This window comes from Carassius auratus, chromosome 14 (assembly GCF_003368295.1).
Source record: "Carassius auratus strain Wakin chromosome 14, ASM336829v1, whole genome shotgun sequence".
Lineage (NCBI taxonomy): Eukaryota > Metazoa > Chordata > Actinopteri > Cypriniformes > Cyprinidae > Carassius > Carassius auratus.
Window position 1 is genome coordinate 26,509,294 of NC_039256.1, and position 13,119 is coordinate 26,522,412.

Below are 13,119 nucleotides of genomic sequence, written 5' to 3' on the forward strand. Positions count from 1 at the left end.
TTTTACCTAGCTAAGAGGACTAATGGTCTGAAAAATTCAAAAGTTAAAAACTAACTATTAAAAAAAAACATAAGTTCACAAATTAAATATATAGTATAAATTGTTACTGCATTGAGTTACTATTTTGAAATAAATGTAAAATGCTTAAAAAGACTAAACTGATGAGATTCATACTTGACTTTAATAAATAGCACACTGATTATATTGTTAATGTAAAAATATAAAACAGAATTAATTTATTTCTCTCTCTCTGTCTCTCTTCTGATAGTTTAAGGAATGTTTATTTAGAAACAAACTCTTACTGCAGGTAAAGAAAGTTTATATCCAAATATCTGAAACATTATTAAAAAAATAGGGACTTTTTTTGACTGGGGGGCCTGTGCCTCAGTATTTCTGAAAGGCATGAAACGCTTCTGGTCCAGGCTAACAGTAGCCAGCTCACTTTGTTCACAGCTGGTTTTAATATCAGCTGTAATGACAGTGTGGAAGCAGGACAGGCAGAATTACTCTGGAACCTGAAGACAAAGCAAAAACTATCCCCTACTGGTGCTGAACGTGACACATCCATCATTCTGCGTGTTTATTGTATATTTTCCACTTGTATAAAGTAGAGGTCACATGAAAGATGGTGCATTTTAGAGTGAAAGATATATAGAGCTTGTTGGAGAAAGGTCTCTGGGGGTTAAATAGATCACACCGCTTCCACTGACCATACATAGTTGTGTTTGACCTCAGGGACTCCCTAAAACCAAACAGAAGGAGATAGAGAGAGTTTTTAAGTTGTGAGGCAGCTGCTCCATCACTCTCGCCATTTCATTCCAATCCCCCACGAGACTTCCTGCTAAACCATTAGTGGTGCTTACTGTTTAGGTTAACCCTGGACCTGATCCATCCCTTCACACATAACAGGCAACAGAGACCTGAACTCATGCGGGTTAAGTATATTATTACAGCTAAGGTTTAGAAGACTGACAAGATTCAGACTGACTAAAGTGGCGCTAGTCAAAATTAGGCCTACACTTATATGTAACCAATGAACATATTCAATAAACATCTCTTTTAATACAGTTAGGCTACTGTATACAACTGAAAGCTGTGGTTGTAGAGGTTTGGAGCAAATCATTGTCAATATTAATTTCAACAGGATACACTACCGTCCAAAAACTTAGGTTTTTTTTTTTACTTGATTTATGAAAAATTGTCAACAATGTAACATGGTTAACACAAAAATATCAAGCACAACTATTTTTAACACTTGATAATAAGAAATGTTTCTTTAGCAGCAAATCAGCATCATAGAATGATTTCTGAAGGATCATGTGACCCTGAAGACTAAAGAGTTATGATGCTGAAAATTCAGCTATGCATTTTATAATACGTTCAAATAGGAAACAGTCATTTTAAATTATAAAAATATGCCACAATATTATGGTTCTAAATATATTTTTGATTGCTGAGCAGAAGAGACTTCTTTCAAATACACTAAAAATCTTACATACGCTAAACTTTTGAACCTGTATGCATGAATATTTGACATAGTATGTACATTTTCCACTTCTAGATGTTTGCTATTAGATATTTAGCAGATCTAAGGTTATAATGTGGCTCATTCTGATTGTGTGGCCCAGTGCAAACACAAACAGGCTCACAGCATCATAAGCAGTTCACTATAAAGCGATTAAGACTTTGTGCTGGAGTGCATGATCTGGACGATTCCTCTTCCTTCGCTTCTCTGCCAACGTCAACTGGAAACCTGGACACGTCTCAACAATAAGTCATGAAAGGATTTTTTAAAAACAGAAGGAAAATTATATTAAACTAGAAAAGGTCTACAATAAATTAGGGCTCATTGCAATGCTTAAAAGAGAACAGAAATGTTATGGGTCACGCTACTGAGGCCTGCTGTCAAACAGTCAGGGGAAATTGATGGTCATAACAAAACGAATATTGACTTTCAATAGAATGAATACAGTGGTAAGTAATACTAATGCTTATACTGGCTCCTATTGGGATATAATGGGCCTGGGAAGAAAGAGGGAAGCACGCAGTCAGTGATGACGTCACAGAACCCCTCAGAGAACCGGAACCACATCGCCATCTAGAGGCTGCGCCACAGCACAACACAACACACACAGGGTGCTGATTAATCTCTTTCAACAACACAAAATATTTGAAAAAGAGTTATGTCATTTAATGCAACGCTAGACCCAAACTATTAATAAAAGTGATGTATACAGTACTATACTAGAAGATGGTCACTAAAATGCAAACTAGCAATTATCACTAGTACAGTGGGTGCATAGACATATATATATATTTATTTATTATACAGTGTATTTTTTCATGACTGTAAGGTTGTTTCCCTGGAATTGGATGCACAGGAACACCAGAGTATTATTTGAAAGGTTTTTATTAATTTATAATACAAGATTTAGGGATTTTGTTTTTTTACATTGAATAATTTGTAGCTAATTTTCATAGCAGTGACAATGATAAACACTCTTGCAGTAATTGGCCAATCAAAACAAGATTGGAGACCGTTTCTGTGGACACTCTTCCCACAACAACTGCACTCTTTCCAAAAAAAAAAAAAAAAGCCTCATACACTCACTCTCACACACAATTAACACGAGTCAGCCATATGATGTGTACTAATAAAAACTCAACCGTACTCAGACGAGATAAAAGGACTCCATTATTAATAATATTAATTTTCCACAATCAAAAGGCTAACAAAACAGACGGCATACAAACATTAGGAAATAAAACACTCTTTTTCTTTTTCTTCCGGCCCAGTGGGAGGCCATTAGTGGCAGCCGCTCCCAGCACACATCTTTACCTCTGACACTGCAGCGCAGCAGGGGGTCCATGAAGGCATAGCGCTTATAATAGGGGCTTTTAGCAGCCCATTGCTCCAGACAGAGGCTTTCTGATGATTTCCTTATTCTTCGCACCTGGGCTTTATCCCTCGTGATGCACGTTAGACGAGCATGGAAGAGGATACAGATGATATATCCCGACTGGGCAAAAAGAACAGTTCGTGTCATTTCACATCAAGCACAAAACCACCAACCTTCCCTCATGCTTCTTCAGCGGAGACGAGGAACATAAAAAAAAAATGATAGACACAGGGTGAATGGTTTTTAAAGGCGGCTGGTACACACCCAGAGCGAGGAAACACTAGACTAGGGTCATGCACAGATGTCGACGCAACTGATCAGTAAGAGGAGACTGGTAACTTTGAGATCTACTCTCGATTGGTCCTAGACAAAGGCAAGAAACGTAGGCGATGGCCATGGCACATCAAATCCACCAGCGCTACAGCAGACTCCCTCGGTCCACAGCAACAGATTGATGCTTGTGTCATCACACCTCTCTCTCTCTCTCCGTCAGCTCCTTCTGTTCGAGGCAGGCGGGAAGTTTAAGACTACAACACACACATAGTGACTTCAGATAAGGATCCGTGTTAAGTGCAATCAAAAGTCTGAGATTATGACGCATGTTAAGCTTCGTCTGAGTCAGACGTGTGATCCAAGTGAAAACTCTTGACACTTGGGTGTTGGGAGAGCAGGTGGTCTCTCGAGCACAGGACATCCCCCTAAAAACCTGTTCACTATCAACCCGTTTACATTATTTCTTTTCAATGATTCAGGTTTAATATTTTCAGGAGGCCTGGAAACAAACGGCCACTTCACGAAGCAAGTAAATTTGGCAACCAAACGAAACGAGTAAACTCAACGAAGGCAAACATATGAGATTTGAATAAACTTGGCACAACAGAGTCTCCAGCTACTATACAGAGCAAAAACACTGAACGAAGACCGAGTCGCACTCTCCCTGGAGCCCTTCTGTAATCATCCAGAATGCACCACGGGTTGGTGAACAGAGATGGGAGCGGGGAGCAGGAGGACGAGGACGAGGGTGTGTGTGTGTGGGGGGGGTTTGTCTGGGTTTTACAGCAGTAGACAGCAGCTGCTCTCTGTAGTCTTCTCCCTGTTCCTCTGGCCTACGAGAATAAAGCAAATATTGAGTCACACTTAATAAAATCAAAGACAAAACCACCATCACAGCTCCTCGGCTTCAGTGAGAAGAATGCAAGGGAAAGGCAGTACACCGTGACCTTTTCCCAAACGGAAGGCTGAATTCTCTAGAGGTCGCATTTGTTGGCTGCATAACGTCATGAAGATCTCATTTTAGAATATTAACGGTTATAAATTTTACCATTATTCTTAGTTAAGCGTAAATTGTTGTAATATGCTTATGACTCGCGAATGTAATGCTGGTTTAACGAAATAAACCAGACTTGATGACGTATGCAGCCTGCAAATGCGACCTCCGGAGGATGCAGCCTTCCGTTTGAGAAACGGCTTCTAGTGACTTACAGAGGAGAAAATAGCCTGTTTTCTTCCTTGAATGACATGCTGTGTGTAACTAGTCTGTAATTAATGAGGGGTGGCAATAGAGTCAACTTGAAACCACATTCAGAGAGCATTCGCTTCTGTAATTTGAGGCATATCAGTGTAAAAGAGAATACTGAATGAGACATGCAATACAGGATTGTATTTTATCCAGCAGGACTGGACTGGATCCTGAAAAGTGGGCTTTCTGTACAAATCAAGCTCAAGTTTATACTTGAAAACATTTTGATTGCAATGATAATGCTTATTATTGTGGTCTTCTGAAAAAAATATCTGTTATAAAAATCTGTTTGATCAATTACTGTTTTAACTACAGAAGCCTGAAGCAATGATCTATTAGTTAACATGGGTTAACGAAACCAACAGTACCTCACAGCCAAGGTGACTTCTGCTGTACAGGATTAGTAAAAGTCATTTCCAAGGTGGAGTAAGTTGAAAATCACAATGACAAACACAGTTTTTGTTTCTTTGGAATAACAAACACTGATGAATCGTTTAAAGTAAGACCAAGGACAGACACTACAGTTGCATAAACTTAGACTCTATGTTAAGACAGTGTCTTATGAAACTAGTTTGACCAATTAACAGTTAGCTAAGGGTTAATTAGTCTTATATTGTGGATTCCACTTCTACCAAACTAAGTTTTTATGTAACCGAATTTAATCATTTTTGATCCCTTCTTAAAGAAAAATTGTGCTGAATAACTTTGAAGAGAAGACTAGTGTAAACCTTTTATGCAACCGGCATAAAAACTAAGGTTTGAGCCTGCACGATTTTATGAGGGGCTTTGAAATAAATGTATAGTTTTTTTTCACACATTCAACTGTTAAAAAAAGTGTTTTTTATTTTTAATAAATGCTGTTCTTTTTCATCATCGACTAACTCTCCACTTGTTCCAAACCTGTACTCGTTTCTTTCTTCTGGTGAACACAAAAGACAACATTTTGAAATGTTAATATCCGAGCAGTTGATGGGCACCATTGACTTCCATAGGAGGAAATAAAAATACTATGGAAGTCAAAGGTGCGCATCAACTGCTTGCATATTAACATTTCAAAATATCTTCTTTTAGAAGTGAACTACTCTTTTAACTGTACAAAGAATCCTGAAAAAAAAAAAATCATGGGCTCTGCAAAATATGAATAAGTTTCTATTAAATAAGCAGCAAATCAGCATATTAGAGAGATTTCTGAAGGATCGTGTGACACTGAAAACTGAATGATGCTGAAAATGTCAGCCCTGCCTTCACAGAGATAAATAGCATTTATTAACAGAAACTGTAATGTTTCTCAATATTATAATTTTAACTGTATCTCACTGACCCCAATCTTTTGAAAAGTAGTAGATATTAAAAATTAAATATGCTCAATTCTGTTTTCATGCTGACTTCACCTGAAATCAAGGAAACTTCAAACCACACTGGACCATTTTAAATTCATGTTCACTATCTACTGTAAAGTGACAGCGTGAATGCTGACTTGTGTTTCAGGAAACGTTTCTGTAATATATTCTTGGAAACATCAAAGCGTGTAACCTGCTTCCTCGTTTCAAATGTAACGACAGTCATCATTTATTCAAAGCTTGCTTCAATAAAGTCAGCGCAACTCGTCAAACAGGAAGCGACAAGGATAAGAAAACGTGTATACAACCTCTTGTATTACAGTGTGACTGGATAAAGATCAGTGATCGGTCTCTAATATGACTGCATGCCTCTTAATTATTCTAATGTGTTGCCACTGGCAGCAGACCTCCAATAACTGCTGTGCCCTTGTCTTCAAAACAAAAAGTGGTTGTGGATAGTCAAGCCAAGGACATTCAGCCATGTTTAGAGCAGTGGGAGCTTGCCAGAGGAATATATCAGCACTTACCATGGGAGTTCGGCTCTGGCAGTGTCTCTCTGGCAACCAAGTGCATGACAGTTGTTCGGCCAGGGGGCAACTTCAGAGCTATTCAACAGAGAAGTTGCATACTGAATATCGATGTACAATGTGGGCACATCACCCAGTAAAAACACAGCTTCTGACCTACGACATTTTTTAACAACCTCCCACTTTCACTGTCCTTTTTTTGTACACAAAAATGTGTAATAGTGTCTAGAGCAGGGCAGAGTAACTGACAGACAGAAACAATAAGACTGTCAAAGCGGCTTGACCGTGACAGACATACAGACAATGTCTAGTGCTCACCTCCTAGTGTGACATTGCCATGCAGGAAGCGGCCCTGGAAGATCAGCCTCAGGATGCTGGGACTGCTCACACTCTCCTCCTCCCAGCCTGCAACACAATACACCACATTCACCACACAAACAGGCTTTCATGATGCTTCACTATGAACAAAATGGTTATATAGTCACCATCTTAACCCCAGTGTTTGACTGTATGTGACCAGACAAAAGATTAAATTATACTATTACTATAATTATACTAAAAAGTACAAATAAATGAGCAATACGGAAATCTTTACTCCATACATCTATGACATGCACTAGCATTAATAAGTCTAGGGTCAGAAAGATCATTCTAACATGCTGAATTGGTCCTCAAAAACATTTATCATCTATATTGGAACCAGTTGTGACCCTTAATATTTTTGAGGAAACCATGATTGTTTAATAACATAATAGAACAGAATTTATTTGAAAGCCAAACATCTTCGCATCAATTTAAAGCATCCTTACTGAAAATACAATCATATAATTTATGAACAGCAGTTTAAAATGATTGTTCTGTCAAAATTAAACATTCTGTAAACAAATATTTTACAACAAGGACAGCTGCTTTGGCAGAGGACCTCCTCATAAGTAAAAAAAAAAACTGTTAAATACAAATAAAATACTTCAACTACAAATACAACCAAAGCTAAAATTATCATTTTAATTCATACCTGCCGGCCAGTTCTCAAAAACATGCCGGGAAATGTCTGTGGCGGAGTCATTGGGAGAGAAAGTGAAATCCTGTGTCTTCCCACTCACAAGGATCAGCCGTAGATTCACCTGTAGTTGGTTGAAAGGAAACAAATGAAATCATTAAACTGAGATGAAGTGACATTTCCACCAAATAGACCTCAATGACCCTTCAATCTGTGCTCACCCCACATAACATGAGACGGCCTGGAGAGTCCTTTGGAGAAACGTGCATTCCTTCCTAATTAAATTTATGTTCAGCTTTAAGGGTGAACGTAGCTGCTACACACTTTAAAGCTTCCTGTGAAATGGTCTGGTGAGGGGGGAATCGCAGGGTAGGGCAGAAAGGAAGTGCTACTGCCTTTCGTTACCATGTAATGATGCTAACCCCCCCTTCCTAGGCACCCCGTCATCCTAATGCGATAACCCCAGGTGTCCCAGACAACCCAGGACTGAGTTATTAATTTTACATGGCCCATGCATAACCCCTTGCAGGAGGAGGGGAGCAGTACGGTGGATTAGCTCAATAAATGTGCTCCATGCACGAGTCCTAATAAAAAAGCAACAGACAGATACAATGCTTTTACAGTCAGTATTACTTTCTGCCACAAACCAACACACGCTTCATGACTATTTTCACACTTCTAAGAGATACATCATGCAATTACTGCCTCAACAAATGAGGATTCTTAGATTTTTACTTCGTACATGTTCAATGGCTCAACCATTAAAAAGTATAAATAAACATTTTGGTATCAGAATTTATTTATATTTATATATATATATATATATATATATATATATATATATATATATATATATATATATATATATATATATATATATATATATATATATATATATATATATATATTTTTTTTTTATACTAAAATTAATGTACAACAATAATTAAATGTAATTTTGTAAAACCTTTTTAAAATATTTTTCGAATAATAATAATTATTATAGATTTTTTTTATTTAAATAACATCCAATTTTACTGTTGTTTCATATTTAAATCAGTACAGGGGCCCGTTCTTCGTACATCGCTAACTGACGATTTGGCGTGATCTTGGATCATTTGGTTCTTCCAAGCTCATCCCGGAGCTGCTGTCATAGCAACAGGTCCATAAACTTAAACCTGCTCGGGAGCAGGCTTATTTCATGTAAACAGGATTAGATTGCTTCTTTTCAACCAGAACTGATACTCAAAATATGTCTGCTACCACCGCTACTTTATTACAAGAGTATCGTACTGATCCAGGGACAATAATTTTAAATAATAATCATTAAAACAATTATTTAAAAATAATATAAAAATGCTGTGTAGTCCATAACAGCCTACTATAGACACAGCCAGTTTTACTCACTGAAATATTTATTTGTCATAAAATTATTACTTCATAATTGTATTAGAGTCTTACACACATGCTATACAGATAATAGAGTGGCGCATTATTTTGAGTGATGACTGCTATTATGAGTGGCTTGATGGAGCGCAGGAGATGCAGATAACATGATACTGACCCTTAAGAAACTTTCATTAATGCGGTCACGTAACAAATCTGTCCAAATATAAAATGAAATGAATAGATAATTTCTACATTGAAATAAAAATGTAAAGACTGCACAACTATTATTAATTGCAAATCTAAATAATTGGGAATCATGAAAAAAAAATTCTAATAAAATAAAAACATGTATCTATTATCTGTTTCATGTATCTATTATCACATTTATGTAGTTTTGTTTGCTTGGCTGTTTCCTTATAAAAGTCCAGAAATTTGTCAAGTTTTTCGTCGGGTGTCATTTTAAATTATATGACGTCATTACATTGCCGTCTTGCCACCAGCCAATCGCTGCACTGCTGATCATGGTTTCGAGTATCGATACATATCCCCTTTTAAACCAACACATGAACGCGCAATTATCTCAGATAACTCAATCCAGCGATACGAATCATAAACAACAGGTGGGTTTGAAGAACCCAATTAGCCGGATCATGATTAGCACGATGATATCATCTTGGATGTGTCATTTGATCTCGGATGTAATAAGCGACGTACGAAGAACGGGCGAAGAACAGTTTGCAACATTATTCAATATATTAGCAATAAACAAACATTTAGATTCGCAAAAACGACACTCGATTTGGGCAAATTATGCAAGGGACTGAATAAATTTGGCAGTATCCTGTGTGTTGAAACTATGCAGCATCATGGGACTCGATGTCTGAACAGAAAAGACACAGAGTGCTACTATGTCAGCCCAAAAATAAAATCAGACCAGGAACTCAGAGCAGCTTAGATTCCAAAGAGTCTCTTGTTCAGTTTTTTTTTTTTTAATCCAGGGTCCTTTTTCTCCTTTCATGGTTTTCAATGACTGTAATTTAAACATTACATCACCCACTCAGTGTGTGTGGAGCTTGGCTGGACCTTAATGCTCTCGTTCAGAATCAGACGGAGAAAGAGGAGGGGGACGTTAGAAGGTGAGCCAGTCGTGTTTAAAGCCACATACAACACGAAGCACAAAAACAAAGGAAAACAAGCTTCATGGAGAAATGGTGACCAATCAGATGACCAGATAAACTTTCAACATGTTTCTGAGAAAGTGGAAGTGAAAAAAAAGACAGTTCCTCGCAGTTTCCTCTTAAAATGTGTTTGGAAAACTGCTTATACAAGTATTGAATTATTTAGATGTTGTCAAACATGCAAAATGGTAATATAAACATTATGTGGATCCAGTTCATCACCTCGCTATAGGGGAGCTAGAGTTTTCCTTCCACCCCACCGTGACAGCAGCTGAGGTCATGACCCAAATAGTGGCAGCAATCAAATAACATTACAGGAAAAGGACGACCTCTTCCCGCCACAAATCTGTGCTCATCCTCTCGCACCACGTGCCACCTAAATCCTTACTAAGGGCCCCCCAATGCCCTGCCCTAACCTATTGTGAAATCAGGCTTCTGTGCTGAGGGCATTTGCAATGTAGGGCACCCCACCCCCATGCAGACACCCTTGAAAATATTCGGCTTTCACCTATGGGGACCTGCAGTGAGAACAAAAGAGGGCAAAACGTAATCCACGACGTCATTCCAGCACACTGTTTACAAACAACAAGCCCCCGATAAAGGCACGAAAAGCCCCCTCTCCCAGCCTCCTTGAGTGGATTTAAGGGTGTTATCACTAAATCTGTGACGGGTCGGGTAATATAGACAAGAGAGCATAAACAAATAAGCACTCCTTGCTGCCCCAGTTCTTAAAGCCTTGACAAATACTAAACACCAAAGCTGCCTAAATGCCTCGGAACCAGTTCATAAACACCGCTATAATCTCACGGCTTATACATTTCCTGAAATATATTCAATCATGTTGCTTTCATCCCCAAATCAAGAGCCTGAAGTCATCACCATTTGTCCCCATCCTCAAATAACGGCACTAAGCCCAACTCTGAACCAAACAGACAAACAAATCTCAAATCTCAACTGCTCTGAGCGCAACATAAGAGCTTCGTTTTAGAACCTCAACCTCAAATAAAAGTTCAGATTTTCAACTTCTATGAAGTAAACTAAACCCATATTAGCACTAACAAGAACAAGTCATTATACTATTATTTCCAAACTATTAACTTAAAGTATTTTTATATATATATTGAATTGGCTTTTATTTTTTATAGTAAATATTTCTATTTTGCATTGCCTTATTTTAACATTCAGAATTAGTAATTTGTAGGTTTTCATCTAATGTTTATTTCAATAAACAACATTATTTCCCCTCATAGTTTTAGTTTCAGTTTTTTGTTAACAAAAATAAAACTGTTTAAACTAAAAATCTGTTTCATAGCCACAAAAAGGCAATGATGTCTCCGAATAAATGCAGATTAAGGAGAAAGTTCACCCTAAATTGTAAATTGTCGTCATCTGTTCACCCTCAGTTTGTAAAACATTTTTGCCCTTGTTTCCATTTATCATCATCCTGCATGTCTTGTGCAAACATACAGGATGATGATAAACGAAAAGAAGGGCAGAAACTTTTCCGATGATTGTAATGATGCAAATGTCAGTTTTTTCATCAAATACAGCTATCAAAGTCTTCAGGTGGTGAAAAATAGCGCATTAACAATCCAATCCAATACTTTTTTTTTTTTTTCCAGAGATTAACAGTGATTGCCAATATCCACATTAATAGCATGAAATGAAACAGCATGGACACCTCCTTTTGCACTCCACAGAATAAATAATAAGTAGTTTTGAGCAGCAACCGAGCAAAAGCAGATGATGCCAATGCTCATTCATCAGTGAACGGTACTTTTAAGATTTTAATGCACTCTAAAAGTCATGACACTTGATGATTTCTCATATAATCTTTGCACATCTGAAAATACCAATTTGTGCAATGATGCATCACCTAAAGAGAGATGTAGACTGATATACTCACTGTGTCCGGGTCTCTCTGAGAGGTCATGGCTGTGGTCAGACGTGGACGGCTGCCAGGAATCGACGGGTGACCAGCAGTAAGAAGGGATCACAACCCCTGGCACAAAGACTCAGTATACGTCGTCTTCCTCTGGCCTTTCGCTGCCTCGCACAGCCTAACACCAAGTCAATCATTCACAACATGCCCACAGAGATGTGTTAACCATACACAGTCCAGTGGTCAACAATGCATTAACACTAGATAATTAATTACCAGTTTAGGTGACTGACTATACTAAGAGAAATGGTATAGTATTATTATCATCATACAGTTGGTGAGACGACAAGACATTGCTATAAACAGATTCACAACATCCTGGTGAATGCTTTGCAAGTTGGTTAACTGCTATGTGGTAAACTGCATTACAAGTGATCAGATAAATTCATTTATGAACCACCTTTATGAACAATACACTCTATATAGCTAATAATAAACAGACTGGGTGTAGACAGGCAGTATTTAGGGAAAGGCAAGAAGTAAAAACATCACATACCTTTGCTCTACTTGACTTCAAGCCAAACTACTGTTTGTTTTACTGGAACAGCATTATATATCAGCTTGAGACCGACTCTGTGTTAGAAATCCAGATCTGCCTGCAAATCAAGACACCAAACCAGGATGAGCTCGGCTGACAAAATACAAACGAGTCCAAAACAACAGAAGCTTCAAAACGATGACACACAGACCATCAAACAAGAGATGTGCTTAGTTTAAGAGGTGAGAGATGTGAAGGGCTGTAGGAGCAGAAAACAGTGCGCGCGACCGCTGGCCTTGAGCTGGAATAATTCTGACTGCGGCAAAATAAAGAGGAACTAAAACGACCGTTTTGATCGAGTCACGGGCGGATATGAGATCCGGGGCGGTCGTTTGATGGTCCAGTGCTTTTCTCGAACATTAACTGATGGGTATATCCATCGCTTCAACCACATCTGATGTCGCTAGATTCACTCGCAGCGTTCAGGTAGATTAATGGCTGAGAATTTAAAGACACCGGAAGTCAGCTGGGCATATATGCAGGAAACGGCGCGCAAGGCTTTCTGGGACTTGTAGTTTGACGCAATTCTCCATTTTGATCGCACCTTGCAGAACGGCAGTCATTTCACGTGCTGTGTGAAAGACTGTAGGTGTTCCTTTATATAAATTCCGAATTAGTTTTTCCTTTGTTTTTATTCTTTCTAAACTTGTTCATAAATATAAAATGTTTCAACTCCCTCATGTGAAAAGGTTAAACATCTTATGTAATCAAACTCAAAATTGAGGATGATAAGTACTGTTTTTATTGGAATATATCTTCCATATGAAAATTCTTATGGAATTTAATTCG

At 38.0% G+C, this 13,119-nt stretch overlaps 1 protein-coding gene across 1 annotated transcript; it reads right to left on the reverse strand.

The window, feature by feature from the left end:
• Positions 1–2,392: 2,392 nt before the first annotated feature.
• Positions 2,393–12,783, reverse strand: LOC113114181 (ubiquitin-like protein 3). Its single transcript, XM_026280977.1, has 7 exons — positions 12,482–12,783; positions 12,289–12,388; positions 11,757–11,910; positions 7,302–7,410; positions 6,605–6,691; positions 6,287–6,364; positions 2,393–4,006 (listed from the first exon to the last, which is right to left on the reverse strand). The coding sequence occupies exons 3-7, from the start codon at positions 11,781–11,783 to the stop codon at positions 3,954–3,956; spliced, it is 354 nt and encodes a 117-aa protein (XP_026136762.1). The 5' UTR covers positions 11,784–11,910; positions 12,289–12,388; positions 12,482–12,783; the 3' UTR covers positions 2,393–3,953.
• Positions 12,784–13,119: the final 336 nt, after the last annotated feature.